This window comes from Schistocerca nitens, chromosome 1, assembly GCF_023898315.1.
Source record: "Schistocerca nitens isolate TAMUIC-IGC-003100 chromosome 1, iqSchNite1.1, whole genome shotgun sequence".
Taxonomy (NCBI): Eukaryota; Metazoa; Arthropoda; class Insecta; order Orthoptera; family Acrididae; genus Schistocerca; species Schistocerca nitens.
In genome coordinates this window covers 438,966,508-438,993,215 of record NC_064614.1, presented here as the reverse complement: position 1 = coordinate 438,993,215, position 26,708 = coordinate 438,966,508, and the positions used below count along the sequence as shown (strand labels likewise).

Below are 26,708 nucleotides of genomic sequence, written 5' to 3'. Positions count from 1 at the left end.
TAATTTTGTTGCTTGATGTACCTATCCTCTTCTCATAATTCATTTGTATAACAATAATGCAAATCCTCAGATGGAAAACGCGTAAAATAAGGCAAAGACAGGCACTTAGTGTTACCGCTACTACCTGTGTGTACTTGGGGGGGTCAGTGTGGTTGTGTGTACTTTTGCTAGAAAAAGAGAAAGAACTCAAAAGTTAGTGTTAACTGTTTTCTATTATGTGTTTTTGCTTGCCTCACACCAGTCCTCTATAGTTTGCTACCTTTCCCTTATTATAAGTCATAATGCATTTGATTTGATCTGTGGATTACTGTCTTCAGTATCCTGCAGTATTTCTTGTAAAGACTTGTAGTAGGAACATCAAATCTGTTACTTACTGACAGATTCAGTTCACCTTTTTTCCTGCAAAATACTGTTACAGCTTGAATAATCCAAGGTCTTAAGATTTCAGCTTGATGGGAGTTACTTTTGGGGGAAAAAATCTTTCAAGAAGGGTGAGAATACTGTTAATGAATGTTATGTATTCTTCATTCATGTCATGAACACTGGAAACTTGCCTTGGAGCAGCTTCCTAAAACACTCATTTTGTGGCCTGTTCGTCCTCCAATGGTGGAAGATTTTCTGATTTATCTGTACAAACGCATGGGGCATATGAACTTGATAATCAGAATAGCTGTAAAGATTGGATTAACAGAATGTAACAAGAAAACCAAAAACTTAATTTAGAATTGATTTTTAATTGACATTTAATGTACATAATACAGGAAATGCAAAAATTGTGTTCAATGTTATAAAAGCAGAAGAAACGTATTGATCATATTTATGAGTGTATATCTTGAAGCAAGGTTCCATACAAAATTGCTGGCATGAGGAAGTATATCTGTATGTATCTGGTTGAAATTCAACAACAAGTAAAATGCGGTTCCCAATGATTCATAGCGAAACAAAGAGATTTGAGGGAAAATAGAAGCCTCTGATCTTTCAGAGCAACAGAGAACAATTTGATAGGAAATAGCAACTTTCATTGTGCAAACAGCCCAGAAATTATGCCCGACGTGATAAAGGGGGCACTCTTAAAATTATATGGGAAGAGCTGAATGCACATGTCTGTGTTGCTCACCACTATGAAGTTAATTACACTCCTGAACTCAGATTTATCAGTTTTGTGCCTTGCTCAGTATTAATATATAACACAGGAACTGTGAACTTTACTCAGACAGTTCAGTTCACAGGCCAGTATTTTTCTGTTGGTTGGTGTACTAAACTCCTAAACAGACTAATTTATGTGCTAGGCAATAGCGGCTGGAGGCACACACATACAGACAGCAGTAGGTTTTCTGTTGATGATGTATGTGAAGAAGTGGGTGTCATGGTCTACGAGGTCATTGGCCATTGGTTTTGTCATAAGAATTTGCTAATTATACTTGTCTAAAGGTATCAGTTAGTTTCTTCGAAGCAGTAAGCAGTGCACACTAGGAAACTTCTTAGGAGGCATGAATGTTATATGTTCCACGTGTAATTGGCATTTACAACCAGTGCAAATATTCTGTTCGAAGGGAGAGGGGGGGAAGAGAGAGAGAGAGAGAGAGAGAGAGAGAGAGAGAGAGTGTGTGTGTGTGTGTGTGTGTGTGTGTGTGTGTAGCATATTGTGTATCGGAAGCTGGGTGAGCGGATCATGTCCTAAGGCCACAAATAAAAGGAAATGAAATGGAAAGAAGCATGCCAGATCTAGATGTGTAGCCCATGACAAAACTCCTCTTGTAAACCTTAGTACACACTTATCCATTATTCAGACTTATGGCCACAATTCTTTGTCACAGACTTATTCGGCATGCCACGCAAAGAATCGTGTCTATATCTAGCTTTGATTCACGGGAAGCAGAAAGCTGAACATCTGCTTCACTGCTGGAAAAGCTTCCTTATATAAACAAATCAGGGGTGCATCCCTTGTGAAAGCAGTTTATCAGGAAATGTTTTACTTTTTCATAAAAAACTAAAAACTACAGGTTTCAGATTTACAAGTTTTTTTGCCATGCAACTTTTCTCAAACGATTGTTTATGACACTTTGAAGTTAAGTAAATTATTACCTGTTGTTTGAAGAATGCGCAGCAAATTACATACACTGTGATTCTGAAATCAACTTGCAGGCATCCACTAGGAATTTCTGAATGCCAATTCATCCTCTACTTTTAAGGTGTCAAGAAGATTGTGCCCATGTCTGTTTCCTTTTTTAAGAATCTGATGAGTTCACAAGCATTTATAAGCAATGTTGGTACTTTTCAGTTGGTGCTCTTTAAATTACACAGTGTTGTTGTTGTTGTCTTCAGTCCTGAGACTTGTTTGATGCAGCTCTTCATGCTACTCCAACCTGTGCAAGCTTCTTTATCTCCCAGTACCTACTGCAACCTACATCCTTCTGAATATGCTTAGTGTACTCATCTCTTGGTCTTCTATGATTTTACCCTCCACGCTGCCCTCCAATACTAAATTGGTGATCCCTTGATGCCTCAGAATACGTCCTACCAACCAATCCCTTCTTCTAGTCAAGTTGTGCCACAAATTTCTCTTCTCTCCAATTCTATTCAGTACCTCCTCATCAGTTATGTGATCTATCCATCTAATCTAAAGCATTCTTCTGTAGCACCACATTTCAAAAGCTTCTATTCTCTTCTTGTCAAAACTATTTATCATCCATGTTTCACTTCCATACATGGCTACACTCCATACAAACATCTGCTTTCTTTGGGATTGGAATTGTTATTTCTCCTTGAAGTCCGAGGGTATTTTGCCTGTTCATACACCTTGCTAACCAGATGGTAGAATTCTGTCAGGGCCGGCTCTCCAAAGTCTATCAATAGTGCTAATGGAATGTTGTCTACTCCTGGGGCCTTGTTTCGACTCAGGTCTTTCAGTGCTCTGTCATACTCTTCACACAGTATCATATCTCCCATTTCATCTTCATCTATATCCTCTTCCATTTCCATAATATTGGCCTCAAGTACATCGCCCTTGTATAGAGCCTCTGTGCGCTCCTTTCTGCTTTCCTTTCTTTGCTTAGAACTGGTTTTCCATCTGAGCTCTTGATACTCATACAAGTAGTTCTCTTTTTTCCAAAGATCTCTTTAATTTTCCTGTAGGCAGTATCTATCTTACCCCTAGTGATATATGACTCTATGTCCTTATATTTGTCCTCTAACCATATCCCTACTTAGCCATTTTGCACTTCCTGTCAATCTCATTTTTAGACATTTATATTCCTTTTTGCCTGCTTCATTTACTACATTTTTATACTGTCTCCTTTCATCGGTTAAATTCAACATCAAGGATTTCTACTAGCCCTCTACTTTTTACCTACTTGATCCTCTGCTGCCTTCACTATTTCATCTCTCAAAGCAACTCACTCTTCTTCTAAAGTATTTCTTTCTCCTGTTCTGGTCAATCGTTCCCTAATGCTCTCCCAAACTCTCTGCAGCTCTGGTTCTTTCAGTTTATCCAGGTCCCATCTCTTTAAATTTCTTCCTTTTTGCAGTTTCTTCAGTTTTAGTCTACAGTTTATTACCAATGAATTGTGGTCAGAGTCCACATCTGCCCCTGGAAATGTCTTACAATTTAAAACCTGGTTCCTGAATCTCTGTCTTCCCATTATATTATCTATCTGCCACCTTCCAGTGTCTCCACGCCTCTTCCTCATATTCAACCTCCTTTGATTCTTAAACCAAGTGTTTGCTATGATTAAGTTATGCTCTGTGCAAAATTCTACCAGGCGGCTTCCTCTTTCATTCCTTACCCCCATTCCATTTTCACCTACTACTTTCTCCTTCCCTTCCTTTTCCTACTATTGAATTCCTTTCCCCCATGACTATTAAATTTTCGTCTCCCTTCACTATCTGAATAATTTCTTTTATCTCATCATACATTTCTTCAATCTCTTCGTTATCTGTGGAGCTAGTTGGCATATAAACTTTTAACTATTGTGGTAGGTGTGGGCTTCGTGGCTGCCTTGGCTACAATAATGCATTTACTATGTTGTTTGTAGTAGCTTACCCATGCTACTATTTTTTTTTATATTATTAAACCTTTATATTATTAAACCTACTCCTGCATTACCCCTATTTGATTTTGTATTCATCTGAGCAGAAGTCTTGTTCCTTCTGCCACCGAACTTCAGTAATTCCCACTATATCTAACTTTAACCTACCCATTTCCCTTTTTAAATTTTCTAACCTGCCTGCCTGATTAAGGGATCTGACATTCCACACCAGTTTTGTTTCTCCTGATACCAACGTCCTCCTGAGTGGTATCCATCCAGAGACCCAAATGGAAGACTATTTTACCCAAGAGGATGCCATCATCATGTAACCATACAGCACAGCTGCCCTCGGGGAAAATTACAGCTGCAGTTTCCCCTTGCTTTCAGCCGTTCGCAGTACCAGCACAGTAAGGCCATTTTGGTTGATGTTACAAGGTCAGATCAGTCACTTATCCAGACTGTTGCCCCCCGCAATTACTGAAAAGGCTGCTGTCCCTCTTCTGGAACCGTAAGTTTGTGCTCATTTTTCCACCATTACAATAGCAGCCACAGAGACAAACTTGGTCTTCTGGTAAGGTAGCATCCCAGACAGATGTGGACAAGAAGACACTCATCTCCGTGATCCTGCGTGGTTTATTGGCCTCACTTTTATGACTGATATCACCAATTTTTTAAATTCTGCAAACTCCTCAACACAAGAGAGAAAACATTTGATTTTACGTGAGTTATGCTTTCTAACATAAATTAAATGTTTGGAAACAAACTTCTTATCCATGACATGGAATATTTTTAGACCTTAACACAACACTTTTTACAGCTCAAAATCCATTTTGACTGGTTTATCACACTTTTATGTATTTTAGACCCCATTAATTCTAGTTTGGACAGATAAACCAACAGCCTAGAACCTTTCTCAAGAGACTGTTTGTTGAGTCCAAAACCTACAAGGCTAGTAAAAATATTACATCATTAAAAATATCTTTGACTGAACACAAAAATGGCAACTATATCTTATGAATGCAAACTCCCCCACACTTTTTTGAAATTTACAAGTCTCACCAGTATCATTCCGAAGTCCTTCGGTCAAATGTCTAGGGGGTGATAGATCATGGGGAACAACTTTTGTTAGAGACAAAAACTTCACTGATGTTTCCTGGTGATGCTAGGTGTCATTTTATTGCATTTGCTGGTTCTGGGATGACGATATTTCACCAAGTTATCAGAGTCTACTAACCTGGTGTGCTGCATCTGCATACTAGCTATCTCAGTATATTGGTACAGTTATTTACAACAAGAAAACCTTAAGAATGAGTGATTCTAAGTGGAGAAAGATATTTTATAAGCTCAGCCTACGCACTTCATATGCAGAACAGATGACTGAATTATAGGCAACACACATTACATACGAATGCTGCCAAGTGCCTACACCCTGCCACCTCTCAGAGACATAATAGATTACTCGATTATGAATGGGTGTTAGTGTCACCGGGAAGTATAAACAAACAGTATGCCTCTAACAAAAGTTCTTGCGCAAGACTTTGATTCACCCAGTACATAAGATTTTATCATTCGTACCTCCATGTGTTTGGTTGTATTCTTAAACAGTTTTCTTTAAGCATGTAATGAAACTTTTCCACCAAGATAATATTACAATAAAATATCAAATAAGTTAAGATGGATCACACCAGAAATAAAAATTTTCAGTGATAGAAAAAGGAGGCTGCTCAACCAGCTACAACACAGATCCTGATTTTGTAAAATATGTTTGAAACTATAAAACTATTTTTAAAAAAATTGTGAAAGCTTCAAAACAAATGGCAAATAATAAATTCACTCTAGGGCAAAAAAATAAAACGAGCAGTATGGTCTGTAGTAAAGTCTGAATTAGGTGTCAAAAATTACAAGCAAGACATTTCAAAACTGGAAAAATCTGTTGTAAATCCAGCTCAAATATATGATCGCTTCAACAAGTACTTCATAAATGTAGCAAAATCTGATTCAGATGAAGCAAATTATGAGCAGAAAGTAAATAGTTCTAGGTTGAAAGGCAATAGCAGTCAAGGTCTTCTCTCTCTCTCTCTCTCTCTCTCTCTCTCTCTCTCTCTCTCTCATAATAAACAAATTATTTGAGGACTGTTCCTTCTCTGATCTCTTGAAATATGTGAAAGTAAAACCATTGTTTAAAAAAAATGTTCAAAAGATATGAGAAATTTTCACCCCATTTCTATACTCCCAGTCATATCAAAAATATTTGAAAAAATTACTGCCTTATTGATACAAAGTTTCATACCACAGTATGATATTATTTCAAATAACCAATTTGGCTTGCTTGGATCAATTTTATTCTTGTTCTATGTAAATGACTTGCCTCTCAATCTAAATACTCATCTAAACTTTTTGCAGATGATTCTTCTGTCCTAACTGAAAATGAAAATTCTGACAATGTGCCACAGAGTATCATGAATACGTTAAGTAACTTCGAAACATGGTTCAATCTAAATGGCTTAAGGATAAACATTTCAAAACTTCACATGATGAGTTTAAAAGCAAACAGTTAAAACATGAAGAAATCTGTATTATTCACAATTATCAAAAAATGGAAGAACTTGACGCAGTCAGATTCCTAGGAATAAACTTGGAAAGAAATTCGAGTTGGAATTCACATATAGAATATCTAGTAAATAAATTAAACAGCCTTGCATTTACAGTAGAAATTTTTGCCAGTGCCACTCTTTTGGGCACCAGGAAACCTGTTATTAGATACGGCATAATTTTTTGGGGAAACGCAGAAAATGTTGGGCATTATGTCAACCATTATTTAAACATCTAATAATATTAACTTTCCCCTTTTTATACATTTTGAGGTTTTATTTATTTTATTTAATCGTATGGTGATTTCATACAATAATACAGTTGATATAAAGCAAATGATTTTATACAATATACATATGATATTAGACAAGATTAAACCTTAAAGTGCATGTTTTTAAACCAATTAATTAAGCTTGGTGTGAGAGTGAACAAGTCATCGGGAATTCCAGGGTATGAATGAAATGGACAGTGTTGGACTAAATGTTCAATTGTCTGCTCTTCTCGATTACATTCACACATTGGTGAACTGATCCAGCCCCATTTGTACCTGAAGTAACTACAACAACCATGTCCAGTCCTTAACCTGTTAAAAGGTTCCTTGGTAGGTCGAAACCTTTTCGCTTCTTTGTGGGATCAAGGTGATGGACTCTTGTTCTTAATTTTTTGTTGACCATTCATGCTTCCAGCTTTCATTTATATCAAAACCATCCGCAATGAGTTGTCCTGCAGTAACACTTGCTAGTCTTCTTGATCGTAATCATTGCTGTGGCGGATGACAGAATTCCCGGTACAGTGGTAGAGAGGGTGATGCAGAGATTTTCTTGGCCTCCCTCAGTAGAGCTTGTTTCCGCCTTAAGTGAGGTGGAGGGATGTGACTCAGTACAGGTAACCAGTGGCATGGGGTTGATTTGACGGAACCAGTAATGCAGCGCATTGTGTCAAGTTTTGTGTCTACCTTCTTCATACATACACTTTCCAGCCATATTTTGAGGTGATTCTTTTCCTATGCAGCAGAGCTGATCTTGTCAGAAAAACCATATTGAACACACTGCTCACCTCACACCACTTAAAATTGTGTGCTCAGACTCCTCAGTATGTAACCATGAGAATTCACAAAAAAAATAAAAGGGTGTGGCATAATAAATATGAAGATGATGATGTTGTTGTTGTGGTCTTCAGTCCAGATTGGTTTGATGCAGCTCTCCATGCATGTGAAGATAAATATTTTAAAAAGCAAATTATATGATTTTTCTCATTTAAAGATGCCACTACTCAGTGGAAGATTTCATGAAAGATGAAGTGAGACTTTGAGCTGGAACCCTATAATGGAATAAAAATTATGATGGTTATAGTGGATGTAAATGTTGTAAGCTTGACAAATTTTAAATAAGTAAATTCTTCACCAGGCAATATTGTACGTGTGACAAAATTTCAAATAATCAAATTGTAACCTCGACATGTCTCTTGTACATCAGACATATGTTCTGAAATTATGTATGTTATGAGATGAATAAAACATATTTCACAGAACCATTGTTCCAGGTATATCACAATTGTAAAAGAGTTAAATTCCCATACATCATTGTTATTATCATTAAACACAATTACTCAATTGAGATATAAATTTACTGTAATGATAGAAGCACGAAAAGATGTAAATGAATCCTACTGTAAAAACCCAGTTTATGAAAGTGAGCTGCAATATCCACCTCCTAATATTTATCCCGTTGTATTGTAGACATGCCTTCTGTTGCTTCCACTTTGCCATGACCTTCAGATTGTAACCGTCTTACACAACTTCTCGGAATACTGCAGTGGTGAAAGATGTCGGGGAGGCATTGGTGAAAGATGTCTGAAAGGCAGCCAGACACTGCCCTTCTCCCACTGTGCAAATGTACATTAAGAGTGTAAATGGTGGTCAGGTTTGACATATCCACTGAATGTTTGTAGTAAGCATTTTAGATAATGTGAAAATGAAAAAAAAAAAATGTACAGAAACTTTGACTTTTTACATACCATTGGTGAAAGGAATATTACCATATTATTTAATGTGAATGTATATTTTAGGTCTGTTTGTCATTTTCCACATCCTCTAAGATCTCTTCACACTGAATTTATGGAAAACATAGTGTACCTAATCTAATCTGATTTAAAAGTGTAACTGAAGGCTGTTTCTTTGTTGTGTGTGTGTGTGTGTGTGTGTGTGTGTGTGTGTGTGTGTGTCATTACTTCTAATCAAGGTGTTAATACCTATTGCCAATTAGTCTTTTGGCCTTGTAAACAGGTCTTTTTCCACATTCATACAACTGTGCCTCTGGGTTCAAGGAGAACAGCTTCAGTTTTAAAAAAATGCAGGTCTGTTAGGTTCACTGATCCATTCTGTCACTGCCAACCTCTGTGAGAATTACACAAATTTTTTCCTTTGATTCAGAACCAATGGGAACAAATTTTGCAAACAATTTGTCAAAATTGTAAATAAGCAAAAGGAGCTTAAAAATTAAATGCTTATGTGCATTGCATTGCAATCAATTGTGGAAACTATTTGAAGGTTTTTTTTTTTTTTACATATAAATTTGATTTCAACATACCAGCACAGATTGCTGCTATCAGACGGCCAGATTTTTCCTGTTCCTTCAACAATGACCCAACCTCGTTTGACTGAAATCATGAAGAAAAATACATTTAATAACACACCTCCACATCACCACACAGCAATAACAGACTATTTCAGCATAATAAAGCTAAAACACATATTTGTGGGCATCTTTTACAAAACAACAGTCAATTAGTCACATATTACAATACTTACATTACCTAAATGACTGATAAAAAAATGCAAGTAGCTATCCAGTCAAAAGAATTTCAAGCCACTGACAGAGACAATAACCAGCATAATTCATCTCAAGGATTATTCACACACTGGTTTCAGTGAAGCAGATATCAATAAAACAAAGAAGTTGAGAAATTTTGTCTAACAAAGTTTTGTCTCATAGCTACTTTTTAATTTTCCAATCTACAAATTTAAATATAGTCATTATGGTTTAATTTTTTTACAGATATATAGTAAACATTTATTTTGGTTGTGTTTGAAACTAACAAATAATTGGTGAGAAAGATCATACTGATGAATGTATTTGCTGACTAGCAGAAGAGTGAAGGCTAGTGTGAATTTTTAAGCTGTAAGTATACCTATGCACCACCAATATTCACCTGTATGTGAATCACTTTAACAATTGTGTATATTGAACCATAGAATTATCTTCCATGGCGAATGACACCTGTAAAATGGGGAATTAACAATTTTGGATTTTCCTTACACATCCTCCATTTCAGCAACATAGATATACATACTACAGGAAAACATATTTCATAAATATGAAAAAAGCACTAACTCTGAAATGATCACAACCCTTTGAAATTTCAAAATCACTGGTGTGCTGATGTGTCACTGCCAAGTAACACAGCTCAGTGAAATGCATTGTTATTATAACTCAATGAATGTAGAGCATACAGAGAAAGAACTGATACACTAGAGACGATAACTAAAAGAAATGCACAATGAGATAAACAGAAATGACAATAATTACAGTGAAGTCACTGCAGTTCAGTTCATGGTGGTCCCCTGCACATTACAAGAGGTGGAACACTGTACTTAACTGGGTGTGTGATCACCACACACAGCTACACACGGTCTGCACCGTGCTCCCATGCAGACCAAAAGGTTGGTAAGGAGCTCTTGTGGTGGCGCATTCCATTCCTCCACTAGTGCGGTTGACAATGCTGGAAGGTTGTTGGTGCATGTGGACATGTTTGAACATATACTGCAGACAGGAATGTTCTTGAACATGATCATTTTGGTGATCCAAGTGTTACAGTTTTGGGAGGCATAATGTTGTATGAGAGTTGTGAGGATTCTCTCTGCCTTGAAGCGAATTTTCTCACTTGGTTCGGATGGACTTCACCTTCCATCAGACTTTTTCTGCGACATGACTACTATTATGCAGTAACATCTGCTAGTGGGTTCACAAACAGGTTTTATTGCCCCAATTACAAGTAGATTCAATTTCCAATTGATAATAACTTCAAACAATCAGCTGATAATAAAAACAGACACTCATAGTTCTGAGTCAAATTCAGTGGAGGAGGAGGAGGAGATTAGTGTTTAACGTCCCGTCGACAACGAGGTCATTAGAGACGGAGCGCAAGCTCGGGTGAGGGAAGGATGGGGAAGGAAATCGGCCGTGCCCTTTCAAAGGAACCATCCCGGCATTTGCCTGAAGCGATTTAGGGAAATCACGGAAAACCTAAATCAGGATGGCCGGAGACGGGATTGAACCGTCGTCCTCCTGAATGCGAGTCCAGTGTGCTAACCACTGCGCCACCTCGCTCGGTCAATAAAAAATGATGTGACTTACCGAACGAAAGCGCTGGCAGGTCGATAGACACACAAACAAACACACAAAATTCAAGCTTTAGCAACAAACTGTTGCCTCATCAGGAAAGAGGGGAAGGAGAGGGAAAGACGAAAGGATGTGGGTTTTAAGGGAGAGGGTAAGGAGTCATTCCAATCCCGGGAGAGGAAAGACTTACCTTAGGGGGAAAAAAGGACGGGTATACACTCGCACACACACACATATCCATCCACACATATACAGACACAAGCAGACATATTTAAAGACAAAGAGTTTGGGCAGAGATGTCAGTCGAAGCGGAAGTGAAGAGGCAAAGATGATGTTGAATGACAGGTGAGGTATGAGTGGCGGCAACTTGAAATTAGCGGCGATTGAGGCCAGGTGGGTAATGGGAAGAGAGGATATATTGAAGAGCAAGTTCCCATCTCCGGAGTTCGGATAGGCTGGTGTTGGTGGGAAGTATCCAGATAACCCGGACAGTGTAACACTGTGCCAAGATGTGCTGGCCGTGCACCAAGGCATGTTTAGCCACAGGGTGATCCTCATTACCAACAAACACTCTCTGCCTGTGTCCATTCATGCGAATGGACAGTTTGTTGCTGGTCATTCCCACATAGAATGCATCACAGTGTAGGCAGGTCAGTTGGTAAATCACGTGGGTGCTTTCACATGTGGCTCTGCCTTTGATCGTGTACACCTTCCGGGTTACAGGACTGGAGTAGGTGGTGGTGGGAGGGTGCATGGGACAGGTTTTACACCAGGGGCGGTTACAAGGATAGGAGCCAGAAGGTAGGGAAGGTGGTTTGGGGATTTCATAGGGATGAACTAACAGGTTACGAAGGTTAGGTGGACGGCGGAAAGACACTCTTGGTGGAGTGGGGAGGATTTCATGAAGGATGGATCTCATTTCAGGGCAGGATTTGAGGAAGTCTTATCCCTGCTGGAGAGCCACATTCAGAGTCTGGTCCAGTCCCGGAAAGTATCCTGTCACAAGTGGGGCACTTTTGTGGTTCTTCTGTGGGGGATTCTGGGTTCGAGGGGATGAGGAAGTGGCTCTGGTTATTTGCTTCTGTACCAGGTCGGGAGGGTAGTTGCGAGATGTGAAAGCTGTTGTCAGGTAGTTGGTGTAATGGTTCAGGGATTCCGGACTGGAGCAGATTCGTTTGCCACGAAGACCTAGGCTGTAGGGAAGGGACCGTTTGATGTGGAATGGGTGGCAGCTGTCATAATGGAGCTGTTCAGCAACTATATCATCAGAGTCTGGGGTTCGGTAGAAGGAGCCAATTATTAACTTAGTTCGGCTGTTAAGTATAACCTCCACCCACACCAATTCGCACAGAGTATCTACTTCGACTTCACTACAAGACAAACCACTACTGACAGACACAAACACTCCACCACCAATTCTGCCTAATCTATCTTTCCTGAACACCGTCTGAGATTTTGTAAAAATTTCTGCAGAACTTATTTCAGGCTTTAGCCAGCTTTCTGCACCTATAATGATTTCAGCTTCTGTGCTTTCTATTAGCGCTTGAAGCACAGGGACTTTCCCAGCACAACTACAACAATTTACAACTACAATTCCGACTGTTCCTTGACCCAAGCACATCCTGTATTTGCCATGCACCCTTTGAGATTGCAGCCCACCCAGCACTTTCCTGGGGCCTTCTAACCTAAAAAAACCGCCCAGTCCACGCCACACAGCCTCCGCTACCCGTGTAGCCGCCAGCTGATTGTAGTGAACTCCTGACCTATTCAGCGGAGCCCGAAACCCCACCACCCTACGGTGCAAGTCAAGGAATCTGCAGCCAAAGCGGTTGCAAAACCGTCTGAGCCTCTGATTCAGAACCTCCACCCGGCTCTGCACCAAAGGTCCACAGTTGGTTCTGTCAACGATGCTGCAGATGGTGAGCTCTGCCTTCATCTCGTAAGCAAGACTGGCAGCCTTCACCAAATCAGATAGCCTCCGGAATCCAGAGAGAATTTCCTCAGATCCAAAGCGACACACGTCGTTAGTGCCGACATGTGCCACCACCTGCAGCTGGCTGCACCCTGTGCTCTTCATGGCATCCGGAAGGACCCTTTCCACATAAGGAATGACTCCACCCGGAATGCACACTGAGTGCACACTGGATTTCTTCCCCTCCTTAGCCGCCATATCCCTAAGGGGCCCCATTACGTGCCTAACATTGGAGCTCCCAACTACCAATAAGCCCACCCTCTGCGATTGCCCGGACCTTGAAGGCTGAGAATCATCCTCTGAAACAGGGCAGGCATCTGCCTCTGGCTCAGCCAGAGACAGTACCTGAAACCTGTTTGTCAGACGCACCAGGGAGGCTTTCTGATCAGCCTCCAGGGATGTCTTTCGCTGCCTGCCACGCCTTGGAACGACCTCCCAATCAACCACAGGCGACGGCTCAGCCCCACTGCGGGCAGCAACCGGGGCAACCAAAGCGGCAGACCGATCTGGGGACAGACGGGACAAGGTTGACATCCCCGTGATACCCAAGTCCGGCTCCCCACAGTGGTGCCCATTGGCAACAGCCTCAAGCTGCGCAACTGAAGTCAGCGCCGCCTGCAGCTGTGAGCGAAGCGATGCCAACTCAGCCCTCATCCGAACACAGCAATCACAGTCCCTGTCCATTCTAATCGAGGTTGAACAACAGTTACTGAAACACGAGTCCGTGCCTAGATAACGCAAGGGAAACACAAAAAGAATGTATGAACTAACCTGTAAAAATGCCTAATGACTGCGCTACAATCTGCCTGAATTTACGATTACAGTAACTAAAACTCGAAATTACACCTCCTATCCCTGGTGGAATATCGGAACTCAGTCGCCGTCTGTGTTGCTGTTTGCCGCGGCCATTGGCGCACTCTGTCCTCTTCGATTTGAGCAAATCGTGGAGATAATGGGATTCCATGCACTGTCCAGCTGGTAGCCGCATTCACGGTTCAACAGATTTTCCGCCAGACATATTTCTACAGATTCTTTAATAATGGAGTCCCAGAAAGATGTTGCTGTGGACAAAATCATTGTTTACTCATACTCCATTGAATGTCCAGTAGAAATACAATGTTCAGCAATAGTGGACTTGCTTGGCTGCAAAAGGCGGGTGTAACATTGATGTTCAGTACAGCGTTCTTTCATGATGCATGTGGTTTGACCTATACAAGCCATACCACATTGGCACGGTATCTTGTAAATTCCGGCCTTTCGTAGTAACAGATTGTCCTTTACTGGTCCAAAAGGTCCGTAATCTTCGATGGTGGACGGAAAACCACTTTTACTTGAAATTTTGGGAGGATTCTTGCTATTTTAAATGAAGTGTTGGCAACAAAAGGAAGAAAAGCTAAAGATGGTTCTGGCATGTTCTCCTCTTTATCCACTTCCTGCTTCTTAGTTATAACTGTTAGTGCCCTGTTAATCTGCCAGATCGAATACCTATTTCTGCTGAATACTGGCTTTAGATGGGCGAGTTCTTGAGGTAAGCTATCTAGATCTGAGACAGTATGAGCTCTATGAACAAGTGTTTTAAGCACACTCATGGTTTGCAATGTGTGATGGCAACTCAATGCTCGCACAGGTACAAATTAGTATGAGTGGGCTTCCGATAAACTGAATGCCCTAGAGAACCATCATTCTTCCTTCGAACCAGGACATCCAAGAAAGGCAAACAACCATCTTTCTCTATTTCCATGGTAAACCGGATGTTGCTAGGAATGGTGTTGAGGTGATGTAGAAACTCCATTAATTTGTCTTCCCCATGAGGCCACACCATGAAAGTATCATCCACATACCGCCAAAAAACTGGGTTTCAAGGCAGCTGATTCAAGTGCTCTCTCCTCAAAATCCTCCATAAAAAGATTGGCCACATCAAAACTTACTAGAAGGTCTACACTGTTAAGATGAAGAGCCCCCAGTCTATTGATAAAATCAGTTGAGTTTCGTATGTGATGTGTGCACTTGCCCACGAAAGGTCTCAGCAAGGTAGTGGGTCGTTTCGCTAAATCATATGTAGGAGCTCTAATGTTACTCACTATTGGATGCAGAGGAAGACCCTCTTTCTGAACCTTTGGAAGGGCATACAGTCTTTGGAGGTACAAAACCAAGTGGTCTTAACCTCTTTAAGGCTCTTTGCGGTAAGGAGGAGGAATTTAATAGTGCTGAAGTTTTCCGTTGCATACGCCCTGTAGGATCGTAATCGATCCTCCTATAGGTAGAGTCACTTAGCAGACCATACATCTTATCTTTATACACCACGAGGTAACAAAACACTTGTATTACCTTTGTCAGCTTTCAATATCACTACGTCAGGGTCCTCTCTCAGATTTCGTAATGCAGCCCTTTCTGCATGGGTTAAGTTACTGCGTTTTTTGTGGTCTCACTTTTTACAAAAGTTCCTCTTGCAGATTCTTTGACACTGATTGGTAACATGATCCTGTTGATATCACTGCATTGTTTAGGCACGCTCTTTCCTTAACTTATTTTATGTTTAATAAAGACTATTTTGAACAGCCTGACAGTGTCGCCATGGGTGGCCCCGTCTCCCTTGGTGGCCAACCTTTTTATGGAGGATTTTGAGGAGAGAGCACTTGAATCAGCTGCCCTGAAACCAACAGTTTTTTGGAGGTATGTGGATGATACTTTCATGGTGTGGCCTCATGGGGAAGACAAATTAATGGAGTTTCTACATCTCCTCAACTCCATTCATAGCAACATCCAGTTTACCATGGAAATAGAGAAAGATGGTTGTTTGCCTTTCTTGGATGTCCTGGTTTGAAGGAAGAATGATGGTTCTCTAGGGCATTCAGTTTATCAGAAGCCCACTCATACTGATTTGTACCTGTGAGCATTGAGTTGTCATCACCCATTGCAAACCATGAGTGTGCTTAAAACACTTGTTCATAGAGCTCATACTGTCTCAGATCTAGATAGCTTACCTCAAGAACTCGCCCATCTAAAGCCAGTATTCAGCAGAAATAGGTATTCGATCTGGCAGATTAACAGGGCACTAACAGTTAAAACTAAGAAGCAGGAAGTGGATAAAGAGGAGAACATGCCAGAACAATCTTTAGCTTTTCTTCCTTTTGTTGCCAACACTTCATTTAAAATAGCAAGAATCCTCCCAAAATTTCAAGTAAAAGTGGTTTTCCGTCCACCATCGAAGATTACGGACCTTGTGGAATCAGTAAAGGACAATCTGTTACTACAAAAGGCCAGAATTTACAAGATACCGTGCCAATGAGGTATGGCTTATATACGTCAAACCACACGCATCATGAAAGAAAACTGTACTGAACATCAACGTTACACCCGCCTTTTGCAGCCAAGCAAGTCCACTATTGCTGAACATTGTATTTCTACTGGACATTCAATGGAGTATGAGCAAACAATGATTTTGTCCACAGCAACATCTTTCTGGGACTCTATTATTAGAGAATCCGTAGAAATATGTCTGGCGGAAAATCTGTTGAACCATGAATGCGGCTACCAGCTGGACAATGCATGGAATCCAATTATCTCCATGATTTTCTCAAATCGAAGAGGAAAGATGGCGCCGATGGCCGCAGCAAACAGCAACACAGAGGGCGACTGAGTTCCACTTTTCCACCAGGGAGGGTGCTGCTGGCAGGTAGTGTAGTCCATTATCAAGTTTTTGATGCACGTGCAGAATAGTTACAGTACGCCATATATTGTGGAACGGAGGACGTTTTCACCAGTCTGCAATGGCTCACCTGAAGATGACTGGCAGGTGCCCAGTTGAAATATCGTGCAAGTTATTGAACGACGACTGGCTGCAAGCTCGAAATTTGTTTGAGCAGTCAATTCGCCGGGAAAATTTTAAAAATCAAATCTAGAGAAAACTTTCCTAGCTTCCCAAAACCACAGAGAACTTGTCTGGATCAGGTTCACTGATAATATCGTCATGATCTGGACTCGGGACCAAGACACCCTGTCCTCATTTCTCCACAGCCTCAACACCTTCTCTCTTATTTGCTTCACATGTTCCTCCTCAGCCAAAAATGCCTCCTTCCTGCACGCTGACCTCCACTTCTCTCATGGCTCCATTTCTGTCCATATCAAGAACACCAACTGTCAACAAAAATGGTTCAAATGGCTCTGAGCACTATGGGACTTGTGAGGTCATCACTCCCCTAGAACTTAGAACTACTTAAACCTAACTAACCTCAGGACAACACACAAATTCATGCCCGAGGCAGGATTCGAACCTGCAACCGTAGCGGTCGTGCGGTTCCAGACTGAAGCGCCAAGAATCGCTTGGCCACTCCGCCAACTGTCAACAGTATCTTCATTTTGACATCTGTCTTCCCTTTCACACACACACACACACACACACACACACACACACACACACACACACACACACGTAAAATATCACACTCATATAGCCTGCCCACCCATGGATGGTGTATCTGCTGTTACTAACTCTGCCCAGTATGCTAAAGGTCTCACAAAAGCCTTCACAGACAGGCAATCTTCCCCAAGCCTAGTCCAAAACAGATATTCCCATGCCGTATCCTCACACACATCCCCTAATCCCCCAACTATCCCTGAGAACCAGATGCAAAGGAGCATCCCCTCTTATGACCCAATATCAAATCAGACTGGTGCAACTGTACCACGGCCTTCACCAAGGCTTCGACAATCAATCATCATGCTCAGAAATGGGCATCATACCCATGATCCTCCCCCCAATCATAAAGTTGTATTTCACATCCCACTGAACCTACACCACATCCTGGTCGATCTCTATGTCACTCCCACTCCCAATCCTTTGCCACAGGAGTCCTATCCGTGTGGAAGACCCAGGTACAACACCGGCCCTATTCACCCACCTGGCAGACCCTACTCTTGTCCTATCACACACTTAACCCATAATGTCAGACACAGGGCTACTTGTGAGAGTAGCCATGTCATATAAGAGTTCTGTTGCAATTTTTGCATAGAGTTTTATATGGTCATGACCACCAATCAGGTGTCCACCACAACAAATGCCCACCACCAAACAGTGGCCAAGAGCAGAGCTGACCAACCAATGACAGATCACGCTGCTGAGCACAGCATGCTCTAATTCAATAGCTGCTTCACAAACTGGGCCCCCTGTATCCTTCACCAGCTTTTTTTAAATACAGAGATGGGAGTTATCCTTGCAACACATCCTACATTCCCATAATCTTCCTGGTCTTCATATATTCATATCTACACAACAGACTCCCTTCCTCTGTCCTGTCACACTGTCCCAATCCAGACCTCCACTTCATTATCATCGCCATGCGCAGCACGAACTCACTGGCTCTGATGCCCAAGTATCACATTCCTATCCTGAGAACATGCTTGTTCCTACCACATTCCTATCCTGCACATCTACTATATCCCTCCAAGCTGTCAACTACTCTTTCCTAACCCTCCTCCCAACTCTTTTCTCCCTCTATCCCGCCCCATCACCCCTCTCCCAACCTACTCAACAAATCATGCGCACTAGTTCATTAAAAGATTGAAGGATTTGTCCAAAAGCTACTAAACTCTTCATTTTTTTTCTTTGCTTGTTGAAGGAGTTCCCTCTTTTACTCCTAAAATTTACACACTGCCAAACTTACCTTAGCACATTTAATTCTTTACTAAAAGTATTCTAACAATATTATGTATGTACTTTTCCTTTACAACAGGCCAGGAACATTTGTAATAAAAGCTGGGAAAACAAGTGGCTAACATCCTGGATCAAAATATCTTATTCTAGGAAGAGAGAGCTTTATTTAATACAGACGGCTAGCTTTAATCACAATTAAAGTGGCGCTACAGGCAACACAACATAATTCTTAGCCATGCACCACATACAAAAAAAGTTCAAAACTGCAACAAAAATCAAAAGCAGTTTAGAGCACTACTAGGTAACGAAAGCTGTCATCAACGTGGGGGTTGATATGAACACTACAATGCTTTGCTATGCATGGTCCTACTGAAACTGGTCAGCTGACGCTTTCCTCTGACCTTTGAACAGACTTATCCAGCAAGTTATAAAGAAGCCTAAAGTGTAATGTGGACTTGGAACCATGGCGCAAATCCACATTTCTCAAATTAAAAAGCATGATCAGGTGTGAAATAAAATTTATAGTAGCACTGAGCCACATGATATTAAATCCAAATCACTGGTTACTAAATTAAATCAATCTTTCCTAACAGTAATTAAAACAATGCCAGACAATATTAAATCCAAAACACTGGTTACTAAATTAAATCAATCTTTTCTAACAGTAATTAAAACACAGGGTAAAAGATGTTCCACTGAGAGCAGATTCCACAAATTTACTTAGACAGGCAAAGCATGGTTCGCCAGACATCAGTTTCATCAAATCATCTGTCAGAGAGGTCTTTCTGGCTATTTTGGTACATCAACCAAAGTTCTGATATATAAAGCTGTGTGCCTGACTGAAACTCAAACTTAGGACCTATCTTTCACAGATAAGTGCTCTATCAACTGAGCTACCCAGGCACAACTCCCAACCTGGGCTCATAGCTTTACTTTGACAGTAACTTGTCTCCTACCACCCAAACTTCACAAAAGTTATCCTGCAAAACTTGCAGGACTAGAACTCCAGGAAGAAAGGATATTGGGGAGACATGGATCAGCCACAGCCTGGCAGATGTTTCCAGAATTCCTCAGTTTGACTCTCAGTCCAGTACACAGTTTTAATCTGCCTGAAGTTCCATATCAGCACACACACTGCTGCAGAGTAAAAATTTCATTTTGAAAATGCTAATAACCTCCCTTTGAGTTACCTATGCAACCATATGACGGCTGTAGATACAATTCCTGAATAACAGAAATGTGTGAAAATGGAGATAAGCCAGAAATCTTTACTCGCAGACCCATCTCCCTCCTCCTTGTGTTCTCAAAAAGTTTCATAAGGTGGCTTGCAACCGCCTCTTGAACAGCAGTTCACTTTGGCTTCTGTAAAGGCTTTTCAACAGAGAAAATAGTACACGATATCAAACCACTCAGTTCTGGGAAGAACTAAATACACAACATTACCTAATTGGTACTTTCTGTAACCTTTCCAAAGCATTTGATTATGTAGTTCATACTATTCACCTATAAAAACTAAAATGATTTGACATGTATGGCATTCCTCTTGCATGGATGGAGTCACATCTTAATAACAGAAAACAGAGGGTCACATTAACTAATAATACCATAGGAATAGGACTAATTGTAGAGTGGGGAAAAAATCTAGTACTGTGACCCACAAGGCTTGGTGTTTTGCTGACTCCTGTTTTTTGTCTATGTAAATGAATTACCCTAAGCATTGGTGGACTCTCCAAAAACTGTGATGTTGACAACACCGGAGCACCGATAAAAGGTCCAAACATATTCATACAAGACAGAGCAGAAAATAATGGAACACATTTACAACTGGTTCACAGCAAACAGATTAACCCCTATTCTACCAAATAATATAAATAACTTACAAGTGCCTGGGCAACCGCTGTATGTGTGAAGCTGCTAAGCATGCTAATGGATAATAAACTGATATGGCAAGACCTCTTGAATAAGGTAACTGAAAAACCGAGTTCTGTCTATTTTTCACTTAGAATTTCACACTTTATGTTGATCTTCATACTGGACTGTTAGCATACTTTCATCAAATACTGTTTTAGGGCATAGCCTTTTGGGACATACCATCTATGGTTAAAAAGTATTCCTTCTATAGAAGTGAGTATAATGTAAAGTTGATAACTTAACATAAGTATTGACTAGGAAAACCATGCATATATTATTGGCAGCAAGGGCACCAGTCCTGCAAAGTAATACTGGAAACGTTGTCTGGAAACTGCCTCAAACAACTAATCCCACAATCCACACGTGAAGTAAATAGCCTTGACTTTCTAGTCACAAACAGACTAGATCTTTTCGAGAATGCCATCAATGAGAGACAATTATCAGCCATAATGCTATTCCAGTAACAACAATAGCCAAGGCATAAAGGACATCAAGAATGCTAGGACAGTTTTCCTATTTGGTCAGATTCATGGTGAGGCATTATCAATTTATTTAAAGGATATCTGAGAACATTTAGATCTGGAAAATGCAGAATAAATGTAATTAAAGCTGAAAGATGCCATAAACTGCTTTCTGGTTAAGTATGTTCAAAGTAACAAAAGACAGTAAAGAATCAGCCAGGTTTAATGGTATCATTCATAGAATGTTGTGAAAACATAAGACTACTACTCACACTACGAAACGAGATTGGGGATACCGACAGAGAAAAATTATAGCAAGTTGTGCATCCATAAGAAGGGCTATGCAATAAGTCCACAATAATCTTCGCAGTCAGATCCTGGTGAAAGACTTATCAGAAAATCCTTGAAAGTTCTGGTCAGTGCAAATGCAATAATGGATCCAAGCCTTCCATTGAATTGTTCGTGGATTTGTCTACTGTCAAAACTAACCTTCCACTCAATTGTTCATGGGTTTGTCTGGTGTCAAAACTGAAGATAGCAGATAGAAAGCAGAAATTTTAAATTCATTTAAAAATTTACACTAGAGCATATTACTGTCGCACAGACTCACAAATGAGCAATGTCAATATTATGTTTAAAGTCTGTATCAAGTAGGTATGACAACTGACATTAAACAAATTCAGAGAAGTGTTCCTATGATTGTAATAGGTCAGTATACCCCATACAAAAGTGTAATGGCGATAGTCAGGGAACATAAATAGTAATTCTTGGAAAGCCTAAGTTCTCATGAAACCTACCTGGGAAAATATAGACAACCTGTATTCAACAACCACGCAACCATTATGTTGTCGCCATTATATGTCAGGTAGCGATCATGAGAACAAGATGAAATAATGGTGCATTCAGAGAAATATAGACAATCATTTTTTCATCACTTAATAAGTCAACGAAATATGAAAGAAAATTTATAATACTGTATACTGCACCTTCTACCACACACACCACAGTGGCTTCAGAGTGTTTATGTGAATGTAGATGTCTTACCGACACTTCATCAAGGATCTATGGATTCTTACACTTAGTGTCAGTACATTTACTCCCTCGTGGTAATTTTGGTTAATAATAAGAGTGAATTTAGTTAAAAGAAATATGGTTCAAATGGCTATGAGCACTATGGGACTTAACATCTGAGGTCATCAGTCCCCTAGAACTTAGAACTACTTAAACCTAACTAACCTAAGGACATCACACACATCCATGCCCGTAGCAGGATTCGAACCTGCGACCGTGCGACCGTAGTGGTCTCGCGGTTCCAGACTGAAACGCCTAGAACCGCTCGGCCACTCTGGCCGGCAGTGAATTTAGCATCAATTATTCAATACACAACCACAACACTACAAGTACAGTTTTCATGCAAACTATGCATCCTTATTTAGGGCTCAGAATATTGTTTTATATTCTGGGTCAAAGGTTTCAGTAGGCATCAGGCAGGAAATTGAAAATCTCCAGATATTCATAACCAAAGAGACTATTTTATCAGCCACACCAATAATTTATCAGAATATCTTAACTTTACCAGCATACAGACAACGGATAGTGTTCTGTATAAAGTTACATAAATGCTTTGTTTAAAGTACTAGATGAAAACAGTAGAAGGGAGTAGTAGTAGTAGTAGTAGTAGTAGTAGTAGTGGTGGTGGTGGTGGTGGTGGTGGTTGTTGTTGTTTGTTTTAAGTAGCTGGCTTTCTTCTAATGTACATAAACATGTACAAATTAACTGAGAAACAATTGTCATAATATCAGTATGAACAGATTAGCACAAATCCCAATTTACTGCTACTATACTTTAAGAAGTAGCCTGCAGTAACTGCTCTACGTTGTTATGTATATAATTTTTGATAAATCAGTGGTCTAGCTAAAATACTTTAAAATGTCTTTGACCACAATGTCTCAATGGCTGTTTTTAATCCATTTTAAAATATAACATGATTCATTGCACATCTCTGAGGGTCCCCCTCATTATGTGATTTACAGAGTACAATGTGTGAATGAATAAATAAGTGTTTTGATATTTTTCCACTGAAAATTTAGAAGTAACGCTCTTACAGTAAATCAAAACAGCTATTATTTCTTATATGATGGTGTTTATTGCAGGATTCAATCATATAAGCTGATAATCTTCTAAACTACTGTATTTGGAATTAATACATACTGCTGCAAGATTCTTTGACCCTCCGAGGCCACCAGGAAGCACCACTACATCATATGGTCCTTTCTTAACAGCGTCCACCAAACTTAAATCTGGACACACTACAACATCACGACTGCATTTCACAGGGCTGTTTCCTGCCACCCCAGCCACAGTGACATTTACCTGTAAACACAAGTAACATGAACTGTTGAAAGAAATCAATGTATCATGAAATGATATCCAAAAGTGCATGAAATAAACAAGAATAAATTCATGAAGATAACAACAACAAATTAAACACTTCACCACGAGTAGCTATGCAGTGACAAACATATCGCTGCATCTAAGTTCTGAAATATAACACATACACAAGTGTTGTAACCATGTAAAACCAGACTTCCTAGATAAAAAAAGCAACAATCCTTATGATACACAGAGAAATTCCTTTCCCTCCAAACAACAGATATGGAATCACTTGTGCCCTTTCCGATTCAGCGAGTAGATGTTGCACAGAGATGCTGACTAACGATATTTTTGTTTTTCCTAATTTTCCAATATGTCAATGTGGTCCTTACATGATTTGTACATGTGAGATAGTAATATCTGCAAAGAATTTTTTTGTGAAGGCAAGTTTTCACCCCTTGAGTGAAGTTTTCTATTTGAAGCCAAACAATGTTTTTGCAAAGTATCCTACTTGAGCTCTCTATGTGAATTTTACACCAAGCACTCCACAATATATAATCAGTTGTGTCTTCTTTGAGGGCTTCCAATATCTTGTTATTGTTACTTGAAATACCTTCATGGGCAGAACCAACGATTGTGAATTGTCTAAATATGAGGCTTGGCAATGAGTGAGCAACAATGGGCTAATCAGTGCACAAACTGTAAGTATTTACAACTTTAACCAATACACTTTCAGGGCTGCAGGTTCCAAAAATGCAATTAAACTAAGATACTTTGGCAAACCATTACAAAAGTGAGCATTAATGCATTTCACTGTTGTTGTGGTTTATGCTGGTAGAGAAGCAGTGGCAAAAAATTGTTGCTTTCGTTTACACAGAGATGAATGTTTCCAAACATTTAACTGGTGACAGATGTTGCATACCACTACTCCTGATCATAATTCACTGTTCTGCCATACAAACATCTCTTAACTCACTAGAAAAAGATCTGTTGTAAACAAGAAGCTCTTAAAATTGGTGAGTTGTGTTGCAAACAATTTCTCTTTGGCACAATCTAGTGTGCAGATACAAAATCATTTAAGTAATATTCAACACAAACTCCCTTATACAAAATGGCAAGCTGCTGAAACTCTGATCCAAGCCCTGCATGAAATTCAGACATCTGTAATCAAACAAACAACACTATGCCCAGAAGAGGATAAATACTTTGAAGTCTGAAGGTTAATGGTCCTTCAAGAGCATAGTTCAGAAAAGGATACTATGAAAATGCGTGCCATGAAAACCACACTCCTCAGATCACTCGGAAATTTAAAACCAGTGAAAGACAGATTATCATTATTAATACTCTGCCATCCGGTGACACCACAGCGGTGTCATTCGCAAAATAGCAGTCAACAGCTGGAGACACCACAGTGGTGCCATCAGCATAGTATCGTACAGTGGCCGGCGACAGCACTTCAGTATCTTTTGCATTCTGCTGGTGTTCTGTTTAGGTAAAAAAAAGTTACACACGTCAACAAGTTGTTGTTGTTGTTGTTTTTTTTTTTTAAAGTACTTGTGCCCTTTCATTATGGCAGACGAAAGAGACGACGGGATTATTTATGATGAATGCGCGGAGCAAAATTTGGAGGTTGCCACTACATCATGTACTGCTCATCATGATCCGGTTGACAGACTTTCCTGTCACATAAAGCAACACCAACTAATAGGCCTACGTATTTCCGAAACAAATAAAAGAAAACAAAAAACTGCCATGTATGTTCCTAAAACAAAAAAACAACAAACTTAATAAGCAAGTCTTGTGGAGCTGTGTTACTTCTTGGAGACTGTTTTGCTGCATATGATATGAAAGAGAAATACTAAGTACCAAAGACAACGCAAATAAACAAATATATGAGACAAACAAATTTTGTATTTATTTATGTATGCATATCTACGAAATTTCATGAAAGTAGGGGAACAGGGTTGAGAACTTATGAGGACTAACAATGAGATTAGTAAAATGTAACAATTTATAATATCCTTATAATGTCAACAACAGCCAGCGGCAAGCCAAGTAATCAGAATTAGCGGTGCCGGCGCCAAGCGAATAAATTTGTTTGAGACATACGGACGGCAAAGTGTTAACAACCAGACCTACAAATGACAAATACGGATCAGATTACAGGGGATGGATAACTTTTGGGACGTACTGAATCAAAAGCTGGCCATAATTCCCAAACATGTGCAAATTTTTATAGGTGGCTTCAGCACCCGAGTACATTGAGGAAAAAGTTCAGGAAAATCATCAAAAGTTATCCACATGGGAAACAACCCAAAGCAAGAGTTCCAGGAAAAAGGTCAGACCAAGGAATTGTGACTTCACAAACATGAAAAAGAGAGTGACTGAGGCAGCCAATGAACTTGCAGAAACAAAGCACACTCCTGTTGAAATGATGCTGGCAAGTTTGTCATCAAAGAGATATTTTGTAACTGAAAACAGTATTGCTTCATTAAATCAGAAAGTAGTTGGGAAACCTACAAAATCCCTTACTGAAAAGACAGAATAAAGTTTTGAAAGAAATGAAACCAGAGAATACTACAGCATATTCAAAAGGGAACTAGTGAGTTGCAACATTCAGCTATGTGCTTTCAAAAAAATGATGGTTCTCTGGTGACTGAAACAAAGAAAACCTATTAAACTACATAAACCCCTAAAGTCCCAGTGAAACAAAGGAACCCATACTCAGATTCCAGTATCCACACTACCCAACAAATACGAAATCAAATGAAACAGTGCCAAATTTAGAAACAAGATGACACCAGGAGAAAACTCAGCAGTTTTGGAAGTCTGGAAATATACCGACTGAAATGCTCCAAAAGCAAACAGAATTTGGAATGCAGACTGGAAAATACCCCTGATCCATCTATAAATATCAAGGGAACTTCAAGAAAAAGTCACTCACAAGCCAAAGAGATCCATAATAGGTGCAAACACTAACTGTTAGTCTTTGTAAACTTTAAGAAGGAATGCAGTTTGATGTTGATAGAGCCTGATGTCTTGTTAGACAACTTCAAGCACTTTCTGTTGAACATAATTGTTGGCCACAATCGTAGCCAATCTGGCAAGACAAAATCCAAGTTACATTCTTAGGATGTTACACTATTTTACTAGGAACAGAAGTGCATGAAGGTGACATCTCTGTTGTTACTCAACTGCATCTTAAGGGAGGAGGGGGGATCCAAACTTAGTTCATATAAATGAATGACAACTAAAACCCACAGGAATAGAAACCAAACTTAAAAGGGATTGTTGTGAACCGTCTACCTTTTGCCAATG

At 39.9% G+C, this 26,708-nt stretch overlaps 1 protein-coding gene across 6 annotated transcripts in view; it reads right to left on the bottom strand.

The window, feature by feature from the left end:
• LOC126251460 (Parkinson disease protein 7 homolog) overlaps positions 1-26,708 on the bottom strand; it is a 220,846-nt gene that overhangs the window by 16,270 nt on the left and 177,868 nt on the right. For 3 of the 6 annotated variants that reach the window (XM_049951903.1, XM_049951948.1, XM_049951939.1), the window contains exons 2-3: positions 23,229-23,390; positions 9,209-9,278 (exon numbers count right to left, since the gene is read on the bottom strand). The exons of 2 other annotated variants lie outside the window; for them this stretch is intronic. In XM_049951903.1, coding sequence (XP_049807860.1) covers positions 9,209-9,278; positions 23,229-23,390 — 232 coding nt within the window. The remainder of the gene's footprint in view (positions 1-9,208; positions 9,279-23,228; positions 23,391-26,708) is intronic. One more of the 6 variants, XM_049951922.1, reaches the window with a different exon arrangement.